Raw genomic sequence first — 17,500 nt, 5'->3', positions numbered from 1 at the left:
TTGACAAAGAAAAACGGAGATTAACTGAAAGGGAAGTCAACTGAAGGGTTTCTTGAAAGAGGGGGAATTATAAAGTTGCAGAGACATTCAAATAAGACTACAACTGCAGAAATGGCATATATCGGAAAGGTTCCGGAATTTGACAGTAAGAAAGAAGATTTTGATTCATATTTGGAAAGGTTTGAAAGATGGCTGTCTGCAAATGACATTGATGCAGGGAAGAATGCTGATGTATTCGTGAGTGTTTTGGGTCCGACTGAATATGGATTACTAAAAAATTTGGTTGCACCGAAAAAAGTCAGTGAGGAGACTTACGATAGCCTCACGAAAGCCATGTCACTGCATTTCAAGCCGAAGCCTATCTTGATAGCGGAACGCTTCAGATTCTACAAACGACAGCAAAAGCAAGATGAATCAGTCTCTGAATATATCCTTGCACTGAAGAAACTAGCGAGCACTTGTGACTTTGGACAATTTCTCAATGATGCACTCAGGGATAAGTTTGTATGTGGCCTCTTAGGGGAGCGGTATCACAAAAGGCTACTCTCTGAAAAAGAACTCACTTTCCAAAAGGCCTGTGAAATTACACTTGCTCTAGAATTGGCCTACAAGGACACAAAAGAATTGAGAGAACATGCTGAGAAACCAAAAGGTGCAGTTAACAAAGTCTTCAATACTTCAAGTGAAAGACGAAATCACATGAAAGGTCAAAGTTCACGTTACGACCGGCAGGATGATTCTAGAGGAAAACAACGGGTTTCAGAGAAATGGCAGTGCTATCGATGTGGCAAAGATAACCATCAACCAACTGAATGCCACTACCGCACTGAAACATGCCATGGATGCGGGAAGGTTGGACATTTGAAAAGAGTCTGCAAGAAAATAAGACAGAGGGACAAAGCGCAAATGGTCATAGCAACCAGGGAAACGGATGACTCAGAAGATGGTGATGACGATGAGCTGGAATTGTTTACAGTATACACTGCACAAGGAAAGAAAGACGGCATTTTTGTCAGCATGGAGTTATCTGGGAAACCAGTGAAAATGCAAGTGGATACGGGTGCTTCAGTATCTTTGATTCCAGAGTCCCTTTATCAGGAGCAACTGAAGAATTGCCCACTAAAACCAGCTGCCATTCACCTGTCTTCATACACAGGAGATATCATACCTGTGCTGGGGAAGGTCCTGGTGCCGGTGAAGTATGGGGAACAAGAGTGGAAGTTGCCACTTGTGGTGGTTAAAGGCAGTAAACCGCCATTGCTGGGAAGAAATTGGCTGCAGAAGATAAAGCTGAACTGGGGCAAGATCTTCAGCCTTCAGAGAACTGAACCACTCACACTGCAAGACATGCTTGAAAAGCACAAAGACTTGTTCAAGGATGGATATGGGAAGATTAAAGACTTCAGAGCAAAGATTAGAGTGCAGAGCAGTGCCAAACCAATCTTCCACAAGTCACGACCAGTACCTTATGCGTTGAGGGAAGCAGTGGAAAAAGAACTTGAGTGCTTACAGAAGAACGGAATCATTACACAAGTGGAAAGGAGTGATTGGGCTGCACCTATCGTCGTAGTACCAAAGAAAGACAAGACTGTGAGATTGTGCGGTGACTACAAAGTGACTGTGAATAGATGCATACTCCCAGAGGAATATCCTCTACCAAACGCTGAGGACTTATTTGCTACTCTGGCTGGCGGAATAGTTTTCAGTAAACTTGACCTGTCCTTCGCTTATCAACAATTGCAGCTTGATCCAGAATCAGAGCAGTATCTGACGATACACACACACAAAGGCCTCTTCAGATACCACCGTCTGGCCTACGGTGTCTCCACAGCTCCGGCAGTGTTCCAACACACAATGGACCAAATCCTTCATGGAATGGAGAATGTAGTGTGCTTTATGGATGACATCCTTGTCTCAGCGCCTACAAAAGAAAGACATTTAGCAATATTGGATGAAGTCATGAAAAGACTGGAAAAGCATGGAATAAGGATCAAGAAATCAAAGTGTGCATTCTTACAAGATTCAGTGGAGTACCTCGGATACAGAATTGATGCACAAGGACTTCACCCAACAGCAAGCAAGGTAGAAGCCATAGTAAACGCACCAGCTCCACAGAATGTTACAGAGCTAAGATCATTCCTGGGATTGCTTAATTATTATGGAAAGTTCTTGGCAAATGTATCTACATTACTGCATCCACTTCACCAGCTGCTACACACAGACACACCATGGACATGGTCAGAGAAATGTGAAGACGCATTCAAAGCCTGCAAACAGCGTCTCCTGAACAGTAAGTGTCTTGCACACTATGACCCAGAGAAGCCTCTTAGGCTAGCATGTGACGCCAGTCCATATGGTGTTGGTGCAGTAATTTCGCATGTGCTACCCTCTGGTGAAGAGCAACCAATTGCTTTTGCATCAAGGACTCTTTCATCAAGTGAGCGAAATTATGCTCAAATTGAAAAAGAAGCATTGAGCATAATATTCGGTGTCAAGAAATTCCATAAGTACCTGTATGGAAGGAAGTTTGTGCTTTTGACCGACCACAAGCCACTTTTGACCATATTAGGCCCCAAATCAGCAGTTCCAACTCTTGCTGCACTCCGCATGCAACGCTGGGCCTTAATCCTACTGGCATATGACTATGACATCCAGTATAGACGTTCCAGTGACCACGCCAATGCAGATGCGTTGTCACGTCTTCCATGCAAGCATGACGCTGATGAAAGCACAGATGAGAATGAAGCCTTCTGTGTGTCCCATGTTGAGCAGTTGCCCGTGTCTGCCAAAGACATAGCAGAAGAGACTAGACTTGACCCAATCCTCTCTAAGGTCCTGGATCTGACATTGTCAGGATGGCCAAAGTTTGTGCCCAATCCAGAGCTCAAGCCATTTTACTTGAGGAAGGACCAGTTGTCTACAGACCAGGGATGTATTCTTTGGGGTCAAGGGTAATTATACCGCCGAAGTTCAGGCAGCCGTCTTCTGTTAGATGTGCATGAGGGACATCCAGGAATGACACGGATGAAGGCATTAGCCAGAAGTTTCCTGTGGTGGCCTGCACTAGACCAAGAGATAGAGAATCACGTGAGTCAGTGTGCAGCGTGTGAGACTACACTGAACAGACCTGCTGCAGCACCTCTTCATCCTTGGTCATGGGCTACAACACCGTGGGAAAGGATACATGTGGACTTCGCTGAAATCAACAAGCAGCACTACCTGGTGGTAGTAGATGTCTATTCCAAAATGGCTAGAAGTCCTGCCTACACAACTAACAAACAGCAGAGAAGACTGCAAATCTTCTCAGGAACCTCTTTGCGTCATATGGTCTGCCAAAGGTGCTCGTGTCAGACAATGGCCCTCCCTTTACATCGACGGAGTTTGAGCAGTTTCTCAAGAATAACGGAGTACGCCATGTTCTCACACCACCTTACCATCCTGCGTCTAACGGAGCAGCGGAACGAGCGGTACAGACTTTCAAGAAAGCCTGGACGCGACTGGAAGCACAGTCTGTGTCACCCCATCTACGGCTTGCTCGGTTCCTGTTCACATATCGAAACACTCCTCACACAGTCACTGAACGCACCCCGGCTGAATTGTTCCTGAAAAGACAACCACGCACTCGCCTGTCATTACTGAAGCCGGACATATCCGAAGTGGTGGTCAAGCATCAGCTACAACAGAAAAAGGCTCATGACAAGCGGGCAAAGCCTCTCCGGATGTTTAATCTGGGAGAGAGGGTGTTAGTTCGAGATTTCAGACATCCTAAGAAACTGTGGATTCCAGGGGAAATTCTGCAACGAAAAGGACCTCTGACCTATGTAGTGCAAATAGGTCAACGCCAAGTCAAGGTGCATGTGGATCACCTTCGGGCATCTAAAGCTTCAACGTGTCCAAGCAGAATGGATGACAGCGATTTCCTGGACTACACAGCAAGCTCTGAGGACCAAGCAGAAAGCACGGAGCAAGAAGATGCAGCTGCTGGTGCATCTCCGGAAGCTCAACCTGAGCGCCGCTATCCTGAAAGACAGCGAACAACACCAGAAAGACTGAATCTCTAAATGTTCATGTAGAGATAATGACTTATTTAGTCAGTAATTATGTTCAGACTGCTTACTGTTATGATTATGAAGTTTAGGGTATGTTACTGTTAATTGAACCCTGCATATGTAGTTTAAGGAATGACTAATGCAATGAAGTATGTAGTCTGGCTATATAGGTTATAATCTAGGAGGGAGGAGTGTAGTAGTTCACATATACTACAGTAATGTTGGCCATAGTATTACGGTAATTACGGTATCTGTATGAGCCACTTCACTATCTGTATACGGGCATTCGAGTTATAAGTAAACGGCAAACAGACGTATCTTCTCTCTGTCTCCGTGTGCCCTTCCTTCACCTACAAATATTACAAATGTGAATGTGTATGTGTATGTGTATGACAGTATGTGTATGTGTATGTGTATGAGTGTATGTGTATGTGAGCATGTGTGTGTGTGTGTGTGCAGTATCAGTATGTGTGTGTTTAAAGGTAGTCATATGTGTTTTCTCATGGATTCTCTCATGGGTGTAAAGATAATAATGTGTTCTCTCACAACTAGTGCTAACAAGAAAGTATTTGCTGTCTGTGTTAATGTGTTTGTGTGTGTGTGTGTGTGTGTGTGTGTGTGTTGCAGGGGGGATCTTTGAGTCAATAGAGAGTGGTCCATCTGGACCGGAGGAGCTGGCCTTTAAATTCGCTCTGAACACCATCAACCGAAACCGCACACTACTACCCAACACCACACTCACCTACGACATCCAGAGAATCAACGTCTTCGACAGCTTCGAGGCCTCTAGAAGAGGTAAGGATATCAAGTGTGGGTGTGTGTGTGTGTGTGTGTGTATACGTGTCTTTCGCACATCTCCTTCTCTCTAAAGAAATATTTTAATATTTGTATATTGATGTAGTGGGAAGAGTTAATGTAGTGGAAAGTAGTAGGTGTTATTATAATTACAGGTTTTCTCTTTGTCACTTTAGTACATTCTCAGATCAGAATTTAAATTCTCAAAAATGTGCAACTTGTGCATATCATAACAGCAATTTTTTGCAAACGTTTTGTACATCCCTGCAAAAGGGTAGGTGAAATCATCTGCTGTGTAGTCTAGGTATCTATTCATTATATAAGTCATAACATGAAAATGGGTCAAACCTGTTGTCATTATGTGTCAACCATATGCTTCATTGGTTTCAGTGACATGATATTTTTGGAATGTTTACTAAATGACTTGTCACTCAAACATTGATTGTTTACATGTGATTCATGAGGAGTGATTCAATGTGTTCAATGGCAAAAAATGACAATGACCCGTTTTTTCTTAACAGGTTGTATTTATTGCTACTGTCCAGTCTCTCAAGTGATTTTCTATATCCTGCTACAGTATTCTTCAACAATCACTTGAGACCTTGTTGAATTCAAATTGTTGTCAGTAACATGAATAGCATTCAGCTTGCTAGGAAGAAATATTCAGTTAGTTGGAGACATGCAATCATCTGCTATGGTGATAAATTAAAAAGCTAATTTGGAAATAAAGAATACACTTCCAGGATATAATTGGACATGCATTTTGGAAACAGAATTTTTACTTTGTGTGTTTTGTTTGTGTTTGTGATGGTATCCTTTTGATACTCTGTGTGTGTGTATGTGCAAATGTGTATGCCTCCTGTGAAATCAAACATAGCACACTCACATTCCCCTAATATTAACATCTCATCTTACTATCCACCCCACCTCTCCCACCCCCCAACAGCCTGCGACCAACTCTCATTGGGCGTGGCAGCCATCTTCGGCCCCTCCCAGAGCTCCTCAGCCAATGCCGTGCAGTCAATCTGCAACGCGCTGGGTGTGCCTCACATCCAGACGCGCTGGAAGCACCAGGTGTCGGACAACAGGGACGCCTTCTACACCAGCCTCTACCCCGACTTCAGCTCCCTCAGCCGAGCAATCCTTCACCTTGTCAACTTCTTCAAGTGGAGGACCGTCACGGTGGTGTACGACGACAGCACAGGTGAGAGACGGAGATTCCTGCTGTAGAGGCTACTACTAACTGGTTTGCCAGCATTAAGCATGAACCTGTTTCATGTCACTTTCATGTTTCATAGTTTTTTCTACATGACGACACAAAACAAGCACTATACACACGGTTACCTGGCAATGACAAACAGCACGCAACTGACACCCAAGTAAGCCAGCAGAATATACAGAGAGATAGAAAGAGAGAGAGAGAGGAGGAAGAGGTTGAGATCTGGAGAGAGTGTTAGAGGGAGAAGAGACAGGAGGGGTAGAGAGAAGGAGAGAGAGCCATCCTGTTTCCGGGTCAATAGCTTCAAGTGGAGGAAGGTCACGCTGGTCTAGCGCAGCAGACGGCAGCACAGGTGTGACAGAATGATAGAAGGGGGAGGGGGAGAGATAGAAAGATGGGGTGGGAGAGAGAACAGTAGAGGGAGCGAAAGAGACATCCCGCACTCAGTCAACTTCTTCAAATGGTGATCGGTCACCATGGAGTACGGTGATAAGAGACAGGGAAGAGAAGGGAGGAAAGTTAGAGAGGTGGAGAGATAAAGGAGAGATGGAGGAGAGGAAGTCAAAGGACATGAGGGGGGGGAGATAGAGAGAGTGAGAGATGAAGAGATTAAATAATGACAGGGGTTGCAGTGTTGCGTTGTTGTGTGTGTGTGTGTGTGTGTGTGTGTGTGTGTGTGTGTGTGTGTGTGTGTGTGTGAGAGAGAGAGATGGATGAAGAGATGGAGAAAGAGTGGATAAAATGGACACATCAATGTACTCCATGATAACAGCAAAGTGAGAGTGAACCGAGTGAAAGATTAGCTGATCCTGAGTATAGCAAGCAGATACACGGAAGATAGAGGCATAAGCAGCCCCACAGACAGGGACAGTTGCTGTGTAGTGTAATATATAGTGTTTATAAATGTTGAAACTATTTAAGTGACTGGGTTATGAAACAATGCACAAATAAACAATACATAAATGAACACATCAGTTTACCTATACTTAACCCATATTCATGCATTATCAACCAAGAAACCAAAAATATGTAGCATTAAGAGATATAGAAAGACGAAGTAGAATCACAGACAGACAGACAGACAGACAGAGAGAGAGAAAGACAGGGGCAGGGGGAGAAAGAGAGAGAGACAGAGAGAGAGAGAGAGAGAGAGAGAGAGAGAGAAAGAAAGAGAAAGAAAGAGAAAGAGAGGGGCAGGGGGAGAAAGAGAGAGAGCGAGAGAGAAAGAAAGAGAAAGAGAGAGAAAGAGAGGGGCAGAGGGAGAAAGAGAGAGAGAGAGAAAGGGTGGATGGAAGTATCAGCATGACACAACCTCTCGCATCTAGAGATGAAATATTGATTGCTGATGATGGTGTGTGGTGGTGTAGTCTCAGCATGTTAAAGTGATGGTTAACCGCAGGACATTTTTCTGATTAATAATATGATGAACAGCAGAGGTTATCATCAGCATGCCTCTGTTAATCACATCCCTTCTCTCTCTCTTTCTCTATCTCTGACTGAGTTTTTTCAAAGCACTTGTGCGTGCTCATTCTCTATAACTACTACCTTTATTTCCACCATGTATGTATATTTTTTATGAATATGTATGTATTACATATTATATGTGATTATTATATAATCATATGAATAAATATACATAGATAAATAAATAATATGTTAGTTAGTTAGTTAGTTAAGTAGCTTTAACAAAATGGAAATTGAATTCATAGAATTAATAATTAATTAATAATTACTAAATATTGTAAATAATTTATTTATTTATGATAAAAGATATGAAAATAAAAAGTAGTTAATAAAGTAATTAGCCATCATGAAGGCTGTGAAAACTTCAAAAAGTACAGCTGAAATATTGTATTATATAAATATAAATATAAATATAATGAAATATATCATTCTCTTGTTTTTGTCTCACAGCTCTTTTTGTGTAGTACTTATTTCGTGCATAATGCATTGGGCACCTTAAACGCACACACACAAACACACACACACACACACACACAAACATATGCACACACACACACACACACACACACACACACACACACACACACACACACACACACACACACACACACACACACACACACACACACACACACACACACACACACACACAGACAAAAAGCAAGCACCTAAAAAGTTAATTTTCATTAGCACAGTGAAGCATGACATGCTGTCTTACCTAGAGACTCTGCCTCTCCATGTGCTCAGTGCTATGCAGTGATTTCTAGTCACGTCGTGTTACAGGCAAATATCATAATGCCTCAGGCACAGCACAACCAGACACAGAAATACACACACACACGCACACACCCATGCACATACACACACACACACACACACACACACAAACACACACAGACACACACACACACACACACATACGCACACGCACACAGACACAAATACACAAACACACAAACGCACATACACATACACAAGCAAGCACAAAGAAACAAAGACAGACAAACAACAACAAGATTATACACTGATACTGTTTATCGCCTTCTTTTCCCCATGGTTAATTTGTGCCAAGCGCCATTTGTTTTATAGCTGTTTTTTTTTTTACGATGATGGGTTTATGGTTGCTTTTATATTCACCTGATATATGCTCTCATGAATAATACATTTCTCCTTAAAGTATTTTAATCCATTAGTGCGTTTAGGTGCAGTGCCCAATAAAAATAATAACCTTCTGTCTCCTCTCATCTCCTCCTTGGGTCTCCTCAAAACCTTCCCAGTCACAGTCGCTACCAGATACTGAGCTTATACAGTATATGCCACCAATCAGGTTTCAGGTTTCACAATGAATTGTGGGCATTGAATTAGAAATAGTAGAATGAACTTAAAGACATGGTGTCAGTGCTGACGTCTAGTCTGCTCTTTTCTAATTCTAAAATCTGTAAAAGCGAAGAGAGAATCCTCAGAGTTCAAACCTTAGCTCTTAAATCAGGTATCAAGTATTCTATTGCACCTTTATAAAGTATTAATAACATATAAAGCCTATATCTCTCTCGCTCGCTTTTCATTTCATTTGAACATTATTAACATCGATCTGAATGATATATCCCCTCTCTGTGTTTTATATATTAATACAGCCTTTCAAATTTAATTTCCCCTCAGAGCTATTTTCAATGTAATTTCCTCCCTTTGGCCAATAGCTGAATAAACCACAGTCCCTGGACAGCCTTTCCTCTGTGTGTTTCAGTACAGAGGAAAGACAGTGGCACATTTATAGCAATGATATATTGTAAAATCTACGATAATATCTATGATACTCAATGAAGTAAGTCTGTAGTAGTGATATTCTATGTAAGATCTTTACCAATGATATTCTCTATTCAATCACTAGCAATGACATGCCATGTAAAGTTTATAGTTTGGAAGCCGATAGCAGTGCTATACAGAAAAATCCATTGCAGGATATATTGTAAAGGCTGTAGCAGTAAAATGCTATGTAAAGTCTACAGCAGTAACATCCTATGGAACATTTATAGTATTCTGTGTGATATAGCAGTGCTATTCTATGGATTATATAGCTATTCTGCAATTCTACTACTGGTATTTCTACTAGTACTACTTCAATTGAATTAAATTCAATCTTATTTATGTCACAATAAAATGGTTTCTAGGCGCTTTACAGAGCAGAGGGGGAGGGAGGAGAAGGGGAGGGGAGACAATCTGAAACATGGCAGATTAATTCATACACGTATCAGGATGTGGTAAATGTACACAATACATACCAGCATAACATGGTATATACATGATACATACAAAATTGATAGTGGATAAGGTGTGGAGAGAGAATTCAAGTATTGCAGAACAGTGTAGTGGGTATACAGTGTGCTCGTCGGTTACTATTACAATGGTAAGTAGAGCAATGGAACAGAAAACAATGTCAATGGTGGCAATTCTTTACATTGCAGGTAAAGCTAGCACGGAGTATGGGGTAGAACAAGTGCATGACAGTGTGGTGGGGGTGAGTAGGTGTAGGCCGAGGGTTTCTGCAAGTAGGTCAGGTGGAGAGACTACAGCAGCATCCCACAGCGAAGATAGTCTAGACTAACAGGGGAAGAAAGAAACAAAGTCAGTGGGTGGAGTTCAGCTGCCAATACGTGTTGTTGTGCTTAATGGATATGGTGATGAGGAACAATGTTTTAACAGCCATCTACGTTTGCGAGCAAAGGTCACACTATTAGAGAGAGAAAATTTGGTTGGTAAACATCAATTTTATAAACAGATAAAGAGATACATTTAGGTTAACAATTAACAGTAGGTAATATGGCCACTTTATCATGTATTTATCTATGCCTGGCAAGGTGTATGGGAATTTTGTTTATGTTTAGTTTTGATGAGTTATATTTAGTTATGTTGGCTGACTTGGTGCATGGGGATTTTAGTTATACAAGGATAGCAAGGCTGGCAGGATACACAACAGTGCACAACTGGCTGGCGACAGCTGCAGCATGCACTGCCTCCTGTACCCGGGATCTGTAAAGGCCCTCCTTCAAAGTAGAACATGCGCTGTCTATAGCCCACTCCTGCTAAACACAACTACTCTATGTAAGTCCTGTGTAAAGCAGTGCTACTGATGACACTGATATGATACTATGATGAGGGGCAGTGATATTCTGTATTCTCTATAGCAATGCTTCTCTATATAGATCCAAAAGCAGTGATATGATACTCTATGAAGGGCAGTGATATCGTAGACTACATTGCAGTGATACTCTATATTAAAGCTGTAGCAGTGATGTGATACTCTATGAAGGGCAGTGATACATAGACTATTGCAGTGATACTCTATATAGATCCAAAAGCAGTGATATGATACTCTATGAAGGCCAGTGATATTGTAGACTCTATAGCGGTGTTGCTCTATACAAAGCCTGTAGCAGTGATATGATACTCTATGAAGGGTTCTTCTCCACAGGGCTGATCCGGCTGCAGGAGCTGATCAAGGCTCCCTCGCGCTACAACATCCGTCTGAAGATCCGACAGCTGCCGGCCGAGACCAAGGATGCCAAGCCACTGCTGAAGGAGATGAAGAAGGCCAAGGAGTTCCATGTCATCTTTGACTGCGGACACGAGATGGCTGCCTGGATCCTAAAACAGGTAGCGAGGGTCATCTGCATCTGCTCATCTGTGACTGTCAAAGAGAAGATTGAAGAAAAAAGAAAGAAAGAAAGAAATGACAGAGAAAAGAAAGAACAAAGACAGAAAGATGAAAGAAGGAGGGAAGAAAGCAAGAAAGAAAATGTCATTCCGCCCTTGCTTTCTTTTCTCTCTCTCTATCTCATGCACACACACACACACGCACACACACACACACACACACACACAAACACTCTCTTTTTCTTTCTAACTCGTTCCTTTGTCAAACTCTAAAATGTTTGAATGCACTGACACACACACACACACACACACACACACACACACACACACACACACACACACAAACACGCATGCATATGACTCATGTTTATGGTTGATATTTTAAAAGTAAATATGAACTTGTCATGAAATGACACATGTTTTCCCCTACAGGCTCTCTCTATGGGCATGATGACAGAATACTATCACTTCATATTTACCACACTGGTGAGTGACCAAAACTAACATACAACAATAACACAAACACACACACACACACACACACACACACACACACACACACACACACACACACACACACACACACACACACACACTCATAAACTACATATACCCATGCACACATACAACCCCATACACACAGGTACACACACACACACAGAGATACACACAGAATCCCTCGCATAATCTTTTGTTTGATGTCCCAGTGAGTGAAAGTGTTTCTATGAGATGCAAAATTTCGCTGGGAGAACAAAAGTTTGTGAGTTTATGTCAAGCCTTCTGCTGTGTTATCATCTCCCCCAAAATGATCTCTCCCAGCGTTCACGCCTGTCAGCAGCAACCAGACAGCCTTTCATCTGAAACAGAGAGGGATTCTGACAGGAGGAGAGGGCCTCTGAAGTTCTGGATCTTTTTGATGTCATTTACTGTATGAGAACTTTAGAAAGAATCCACTCAATTCTTGCCTCAGATCTTATTCCTCATGACGCCACTGACCTCGAGAACCACACACTCCACAGAACCTCGAGGACCAGGAACCATTTCCAAGACTAATGACTCTGCAGAGCCAAAGTCAGATCGGCGCTGTTTCTCATATTTGCCAAAAAAGCAACAAAATAATTTATGCCAAGAAAGCCAAGTGCTCAAGGCAATGGATTTAAGAAACAGTTCACCTGTGGATACTCTATGATAGCTTGAATCCCACTTCCTGTGTGCTGTACCTTATGGATAATAAAATAGCGTAATCTCAACAGTCTCAAACAGGCACGCTTTCTTTTGGGCCGGGTGAGCTACGCGTCTGCTGTATGCACTGTAGATTGCTTCACGCTCCTCTCGTGCGTGAGAGAAAAATCTTCAAAGTGAATCAAATCAAAGAGAATCATCTAGGCTATAATGAAACATTCTCTTTGGCTGTTTATTCAACTCTGAGAGGAGCTCTGCTGACGCTAGAGCAGATGTGATGCCGAGACCTGGAGCAGGTTCACCCCCACGAGGAGCACCATCACTAATATGGGATTAGAATGTTGCCATGCCAATGAAGGTTCTATTTCATTAAACCTCACTCTGCAAAGGGTTACAAGGCCATATCAGGGCCAAATTTAGTAGTTTTAAACTCTACACTCTAAATGAAAGATACAGTCTCAATTACTGTAAACTCCAGTTTTGATCTATCTAGTCTCTCTTCGGCCTGCTGTACATCTAGTTTATTTTCCCCTTTATTTTCTTATTCGACTCAGACTACAGCTTAATCTGGAAGAGGTGTGTTTTTGGGTCTGATCTGAGCCAGATCAGGTCCATATCAGAAACGGACTCAGCTACACATCTAAACAGCCATGGCCTCTATAAAAGAACTGTATTTAGCTCTTTTCTGGATCTCTTAAGTTCTTTTAGACTGCTTTTCTTCCCAGAACAGAGCCCTATCAGGGTCAGATAGGGTTAGATCCATGTACATAGCTACACATCCAGACAGTTTTTTCATCTATTGTCCTCCGATCAGCAGCTTCAGTAACTCTGTTTTCCCTGCAGGACCTGTTTGCTTTGGACATGGAGCCCTACCGCTACAGCGGCGTGAACATGACAGGCTTTAGGATCCTGAACACAGAGAGCACACAGGTCACCTCCATCATTGAGAAATGGTCCATGGAGAGGCTGCAGGCCCCGCCCAAACCGGACTCAGGACTGCTGGACGGGTTCATGACGGTAAGGAGATGTGATCGCATACACACACACACACACACACACACACACACACACAAACAGACATGCACACGCACACACACACACTAACACACACACACGCACACACACTAACAAACACACGCACACACACTAACAAACACACACAAACACACACTAACACAGACTCAGTCTTACTTCTATATGACTCATTCCTGTCTAAGTGTGTGTCTGCTGGACGGGTTCATGACGGTAAGGAGATGTGATCTCACGCACACATGAGCACACACACTCACAGACATGCGCGGACACACACAAACACACACCAACACACACACAGCAAGTGCCAGAATGGCTGCTTAAACAATTAACATTTAAACAAAGCTGTGCATTTTAACGTTTCGGTACCTAGCTCCTAAATTGCAAATGTTCTATTAGACAGATTTAGATTATTAAATTGAATGTGTAACACATGTTGAGAATGTTATACATTTGACATGCTAGGTCTAAATAAATTCTCCAGAATGGGTGCGTTTATGGGATATATTGATCGACAAAAATAGCTTGTCATGGAATTTAAGTGAGCAAAACTATGACACTTCTTTACAGGCTCAAAAATCACACCGTGATTAAAAAATTGAACAGTCAGTTCAAAGGGATGTGGCTTAAGCATTTTCAAATTTGTCTGACAACCTACCTATGTGTCAACAAAATGAATTGTTCTGAACAACAGAAAAAGCACGACGGTAAAAGCGCTCCTGCGGAACGCAGTTCAGAACTCACGACTATATTGCTGTCTTCTTACACTGGAACCTCGCCTGACGTATTCATTTCAAAAGAGTTCCCTCGGCACTGCCGTTGGTCGGCATTAACCTTTCGCTAATTAACTCCAGCCTGGCTCTGCCCTCTTTGTGCCTTTGACCACACCTTCACCTCTCGCCCTTAAGCGTCTCTTTCGTCGCTCATGCGCTGCCGTTTACGCCGGCTGTATTAACAGATGCTTTATCCACTGTGAATGAGACCCGCTTACACAAGATTCATTCAAAATCATCGGCCTGTGAGTGATAGTGCTCTAAGATGCAGTCTGAGAGACAGACTGCTCCGCTCTACGGGAGAAGAGACCATGCTGTGGTGCAGTGCAGAGCAGATCCCTAAAGAGCCTGAGAAAGCCATTGCTAGTAACAGCAGTGGAGAGAAGGGACTTCAAGGCTGTTCATCTCCAAATATTATACAGTACAAAGTCATGCACAAGTCACCTCAGTGGGGTTCATCTCCAAAGGTCTGGGAGGGATGTAGGTGTGTAAACAGGGCCATGACATAGCCTAGGAAGAGAACACCGTGGAACCTTCATTGTATTGAGCCCATTGCCAAGAGCCACTCTTACCAGTGGGGTGGTGTAGTACAATTCAGAGGGAACAAATAAACTGGTGTGTTGAAATAAATAACATATACTGGGACCTACTTTCGGTGTGTGGACTTTCCTGTATACTGAGACACAGACATGATAGGAATAGCAGTTAATCGGCCATGGTTTGTCCCCCTCCCCCCAATGCTAACACAGACATGATAAGGATAGCAGTTCATCTGCCATTACTCACCCCCCCCCCCCCCCCCACAATGCTAACTTCATGTAGATGTTGGGGTGATGGATGTTGGAGGTGTAAATCTAAACGTTGAGGCTGAATGCGTATCGACTGTGCAGTGAACCTACAGCTCGTATTAATAAACGGCCCTTTCTGGGGTCGGGTTAGCGGTGGTGTGTGCGGGGGTGTGAGGTGGGTCGGGGGTTTGTGAGGGAGTCATTAATTCTCTCTCTGCACCGACCTGTGGTCTCATATACAGCACAGCCTCTGCTGTGAGTCATATACCGTATTGTCCTGGTGCTGTGGGCCGTATACATTACCACTCCCCATATAAAGCGCTGTTACTCAAACGGTCATATTCTTCACTCAAGCCCATATTCTTCACTGCTGTTCTATATTTAATCTCAATGTTGTTGCCCATAGATTTCTACAGCTGCTGGCCCTACTCTACTGCTGTAGCCCACATTACTGTCATCCACTTAAACTCCTTTAGTCGTTATCTACTGCTCTCGCTGGCCTGGAGTAACTGGACTGCAGCTCTCCGCTCCCCTCCTCTGAAACTCTATAAGGCACTGTGGCATCAAGTGCTGCCAGGACTGAGGACATGACAGTACTGTTTGTATCTGATATCTGCTCTTGAAATACAATTGAATGACTGTCAGAAAACTCTGCCAGAACAGAGCTGTGATTAGATTCTTTTCATGAACCGCCACCATGGGTGTGTGTGTGTGTGCGCGCGTGTGCGTGCATGTGTGTGTGTGTGTGTATCATCTATGATGTGTGTAGCTGATGTATGTGCATGTAAAGGCAAGATTAGTTGAAATCTGGGCTGCATATTTATAGACATCCGCCCGTGCAACAGTTCCTCTGGAGGGAAAGCGTCTCCATGGAAACGGGTTTCCAAGGGAGTCAGTGTCGCCTGGCCTGCCAGACGGCAGACAGGAAGAATTTTAGTCATCATCTCATTTCGTCTGTCTGTCTGTTTCTGTCTCTCTCCTTCGCAATCTGTTTCTCTTTCTGTCTCTCCTTCTTCACTGTCTGTCCCCTTTGCCTGTCTGTCTCTCTTGTCTTCTGTCCTCTGTGTATATGTGTCTTTCTCTGGCCATCTTTTACTGTAATATCAAACTATAGATGTCTCTCTATTACTCATAATTCTGTTTGACACAATGTACACACACACACACACACACACACACCACTATATGACTCAATGACACACACACAGACACACACACACACACACACACACACACACACACACACACACACACACACACACACACACACACACACACACACACACACACACACACACACACACACACACACACATACACACACACACATTAAAACCACAGGGTGTTTTTTTCTCTTGTAGCTGTTAGCCAGGAGTCGTACTGGGAGAGCAAGGTGTGCATACATAACACACACAGACACACACAGACACACAGACACACACACACACACACACACACACACACACAAAATGCAACAGTTTCTACAAAACATAATTACACAGACACAGACACACACACACACACACACAACACACACACACACACACACACACACACACACACACAACACACACACACACACACACACACACACACACACACACACACACACACACAAACACATAAAGGATATATGCTCATAGAAACACCAATTTGCTGAAACACACATAGAAGAAAGCACACAAAATATATTAAAAATGAACACACTGCCACAAACATACAAAGGCCACAAAAATTCTTACACAGCTTTCTCACACACACAAACACACTAGCTAGAAGCCATTATGGATCAGTGATACATCAGTGCACACCAAGACTCTCTCTCTCACTTGTTCACACACACACACACACACACACACACACACACACACACACACACACACACACACACACACACACACACACACACATACAAGAAAGCCAGAAGCCATCATTAGCTCAGTAATACTTCAACACACACAGACAGCTGCTCTATGCATGCTTGAGAACACACACACTCACACTGACACACACACCACACACACTCACACTCACACACACACACACACACACACACACACACACACTCGATGGGTGCCTAGAGTTTATTAGGATAAGTGTGGTGGTTCTTATTCTCTGTCTTGTTAAAATAGTTTTTAAAATAGTTCTTTCCCATCACGTAAAACCTGCAGCACAGAATCTTGTCTTATAACTGAACCATTGGCAAAATTGCCACTATTCGCACTGGTTTTCTGTAGACTGGAAAAGGGCCTTCTCTCACTGGCCTATGGATTACCTTAAAGCATTGGTTCCCAAATGGTGTGCCGTGAGGCAAGGCCAGGTGTGCCGTGGGATTTTGTGACAGCCATACAAATTTTGCAATAACATATCAGAATTGATGGTTTAGCGCCAGTAAGATTTGTAACAAAATATTAGCCGCAACACAGACGCGCAAAGAATGTTACCTTAGAATGTCCTGTCAAACAACAACGGCTTGCGGTTAGCTAGTTTTGCTCAAACGTCATTAAGAACTTGGCCTTCTTTAAAAGAGCGAGGAATCTGAACCAG

The 17,500-nt window shown here is 43.0% G+C and overlaps 1 protein-coding gene across 1 annotated transcript in view; it reads left to right on the top strand.

The window, feature by feature from the left end:
* LOC105901480 (glutamate receptor ionotropic, kainate 2-like) overlaps window positions 1–17,500 on the top strand; it is a 56,897-nt gene that overhangs the window by 14,070 nt on the left and 25,327 nt on the right. Inside the window, 5 exon segments of the mRNA XM_012828951.3 lie at window positions 4,677–4,844; window positions 5,791–6,048; window positions 10,997–11,178; window positions 11,611–11,664; window positions 13,204–13,377. Of these exon segments, the coding sequence (XP_012684405.2) occupies window positions 4,677–4,844; window positions 5,791–6,048; window positions 10,997–11,178; window positions 11,611–11,664; window positions 13,204–13,377 (836 nt within the window).

Source organism: Clupea harengus, chromosome 15, assembly GCF_900700415.2.
Source record: "Clupea harengus chromosome 15, Ch_v2.0.2, whole genome shotgun sequence".
Lineage (NCBI taxonomy): Eukaryota > Metazoa > Chordata > Actinopteri > Clupeiformes > Clupeidae > Clupea > Clupea harengus.
This window is presented reverse-complemented; position numbering and strand designations above follow the sequence as displayed.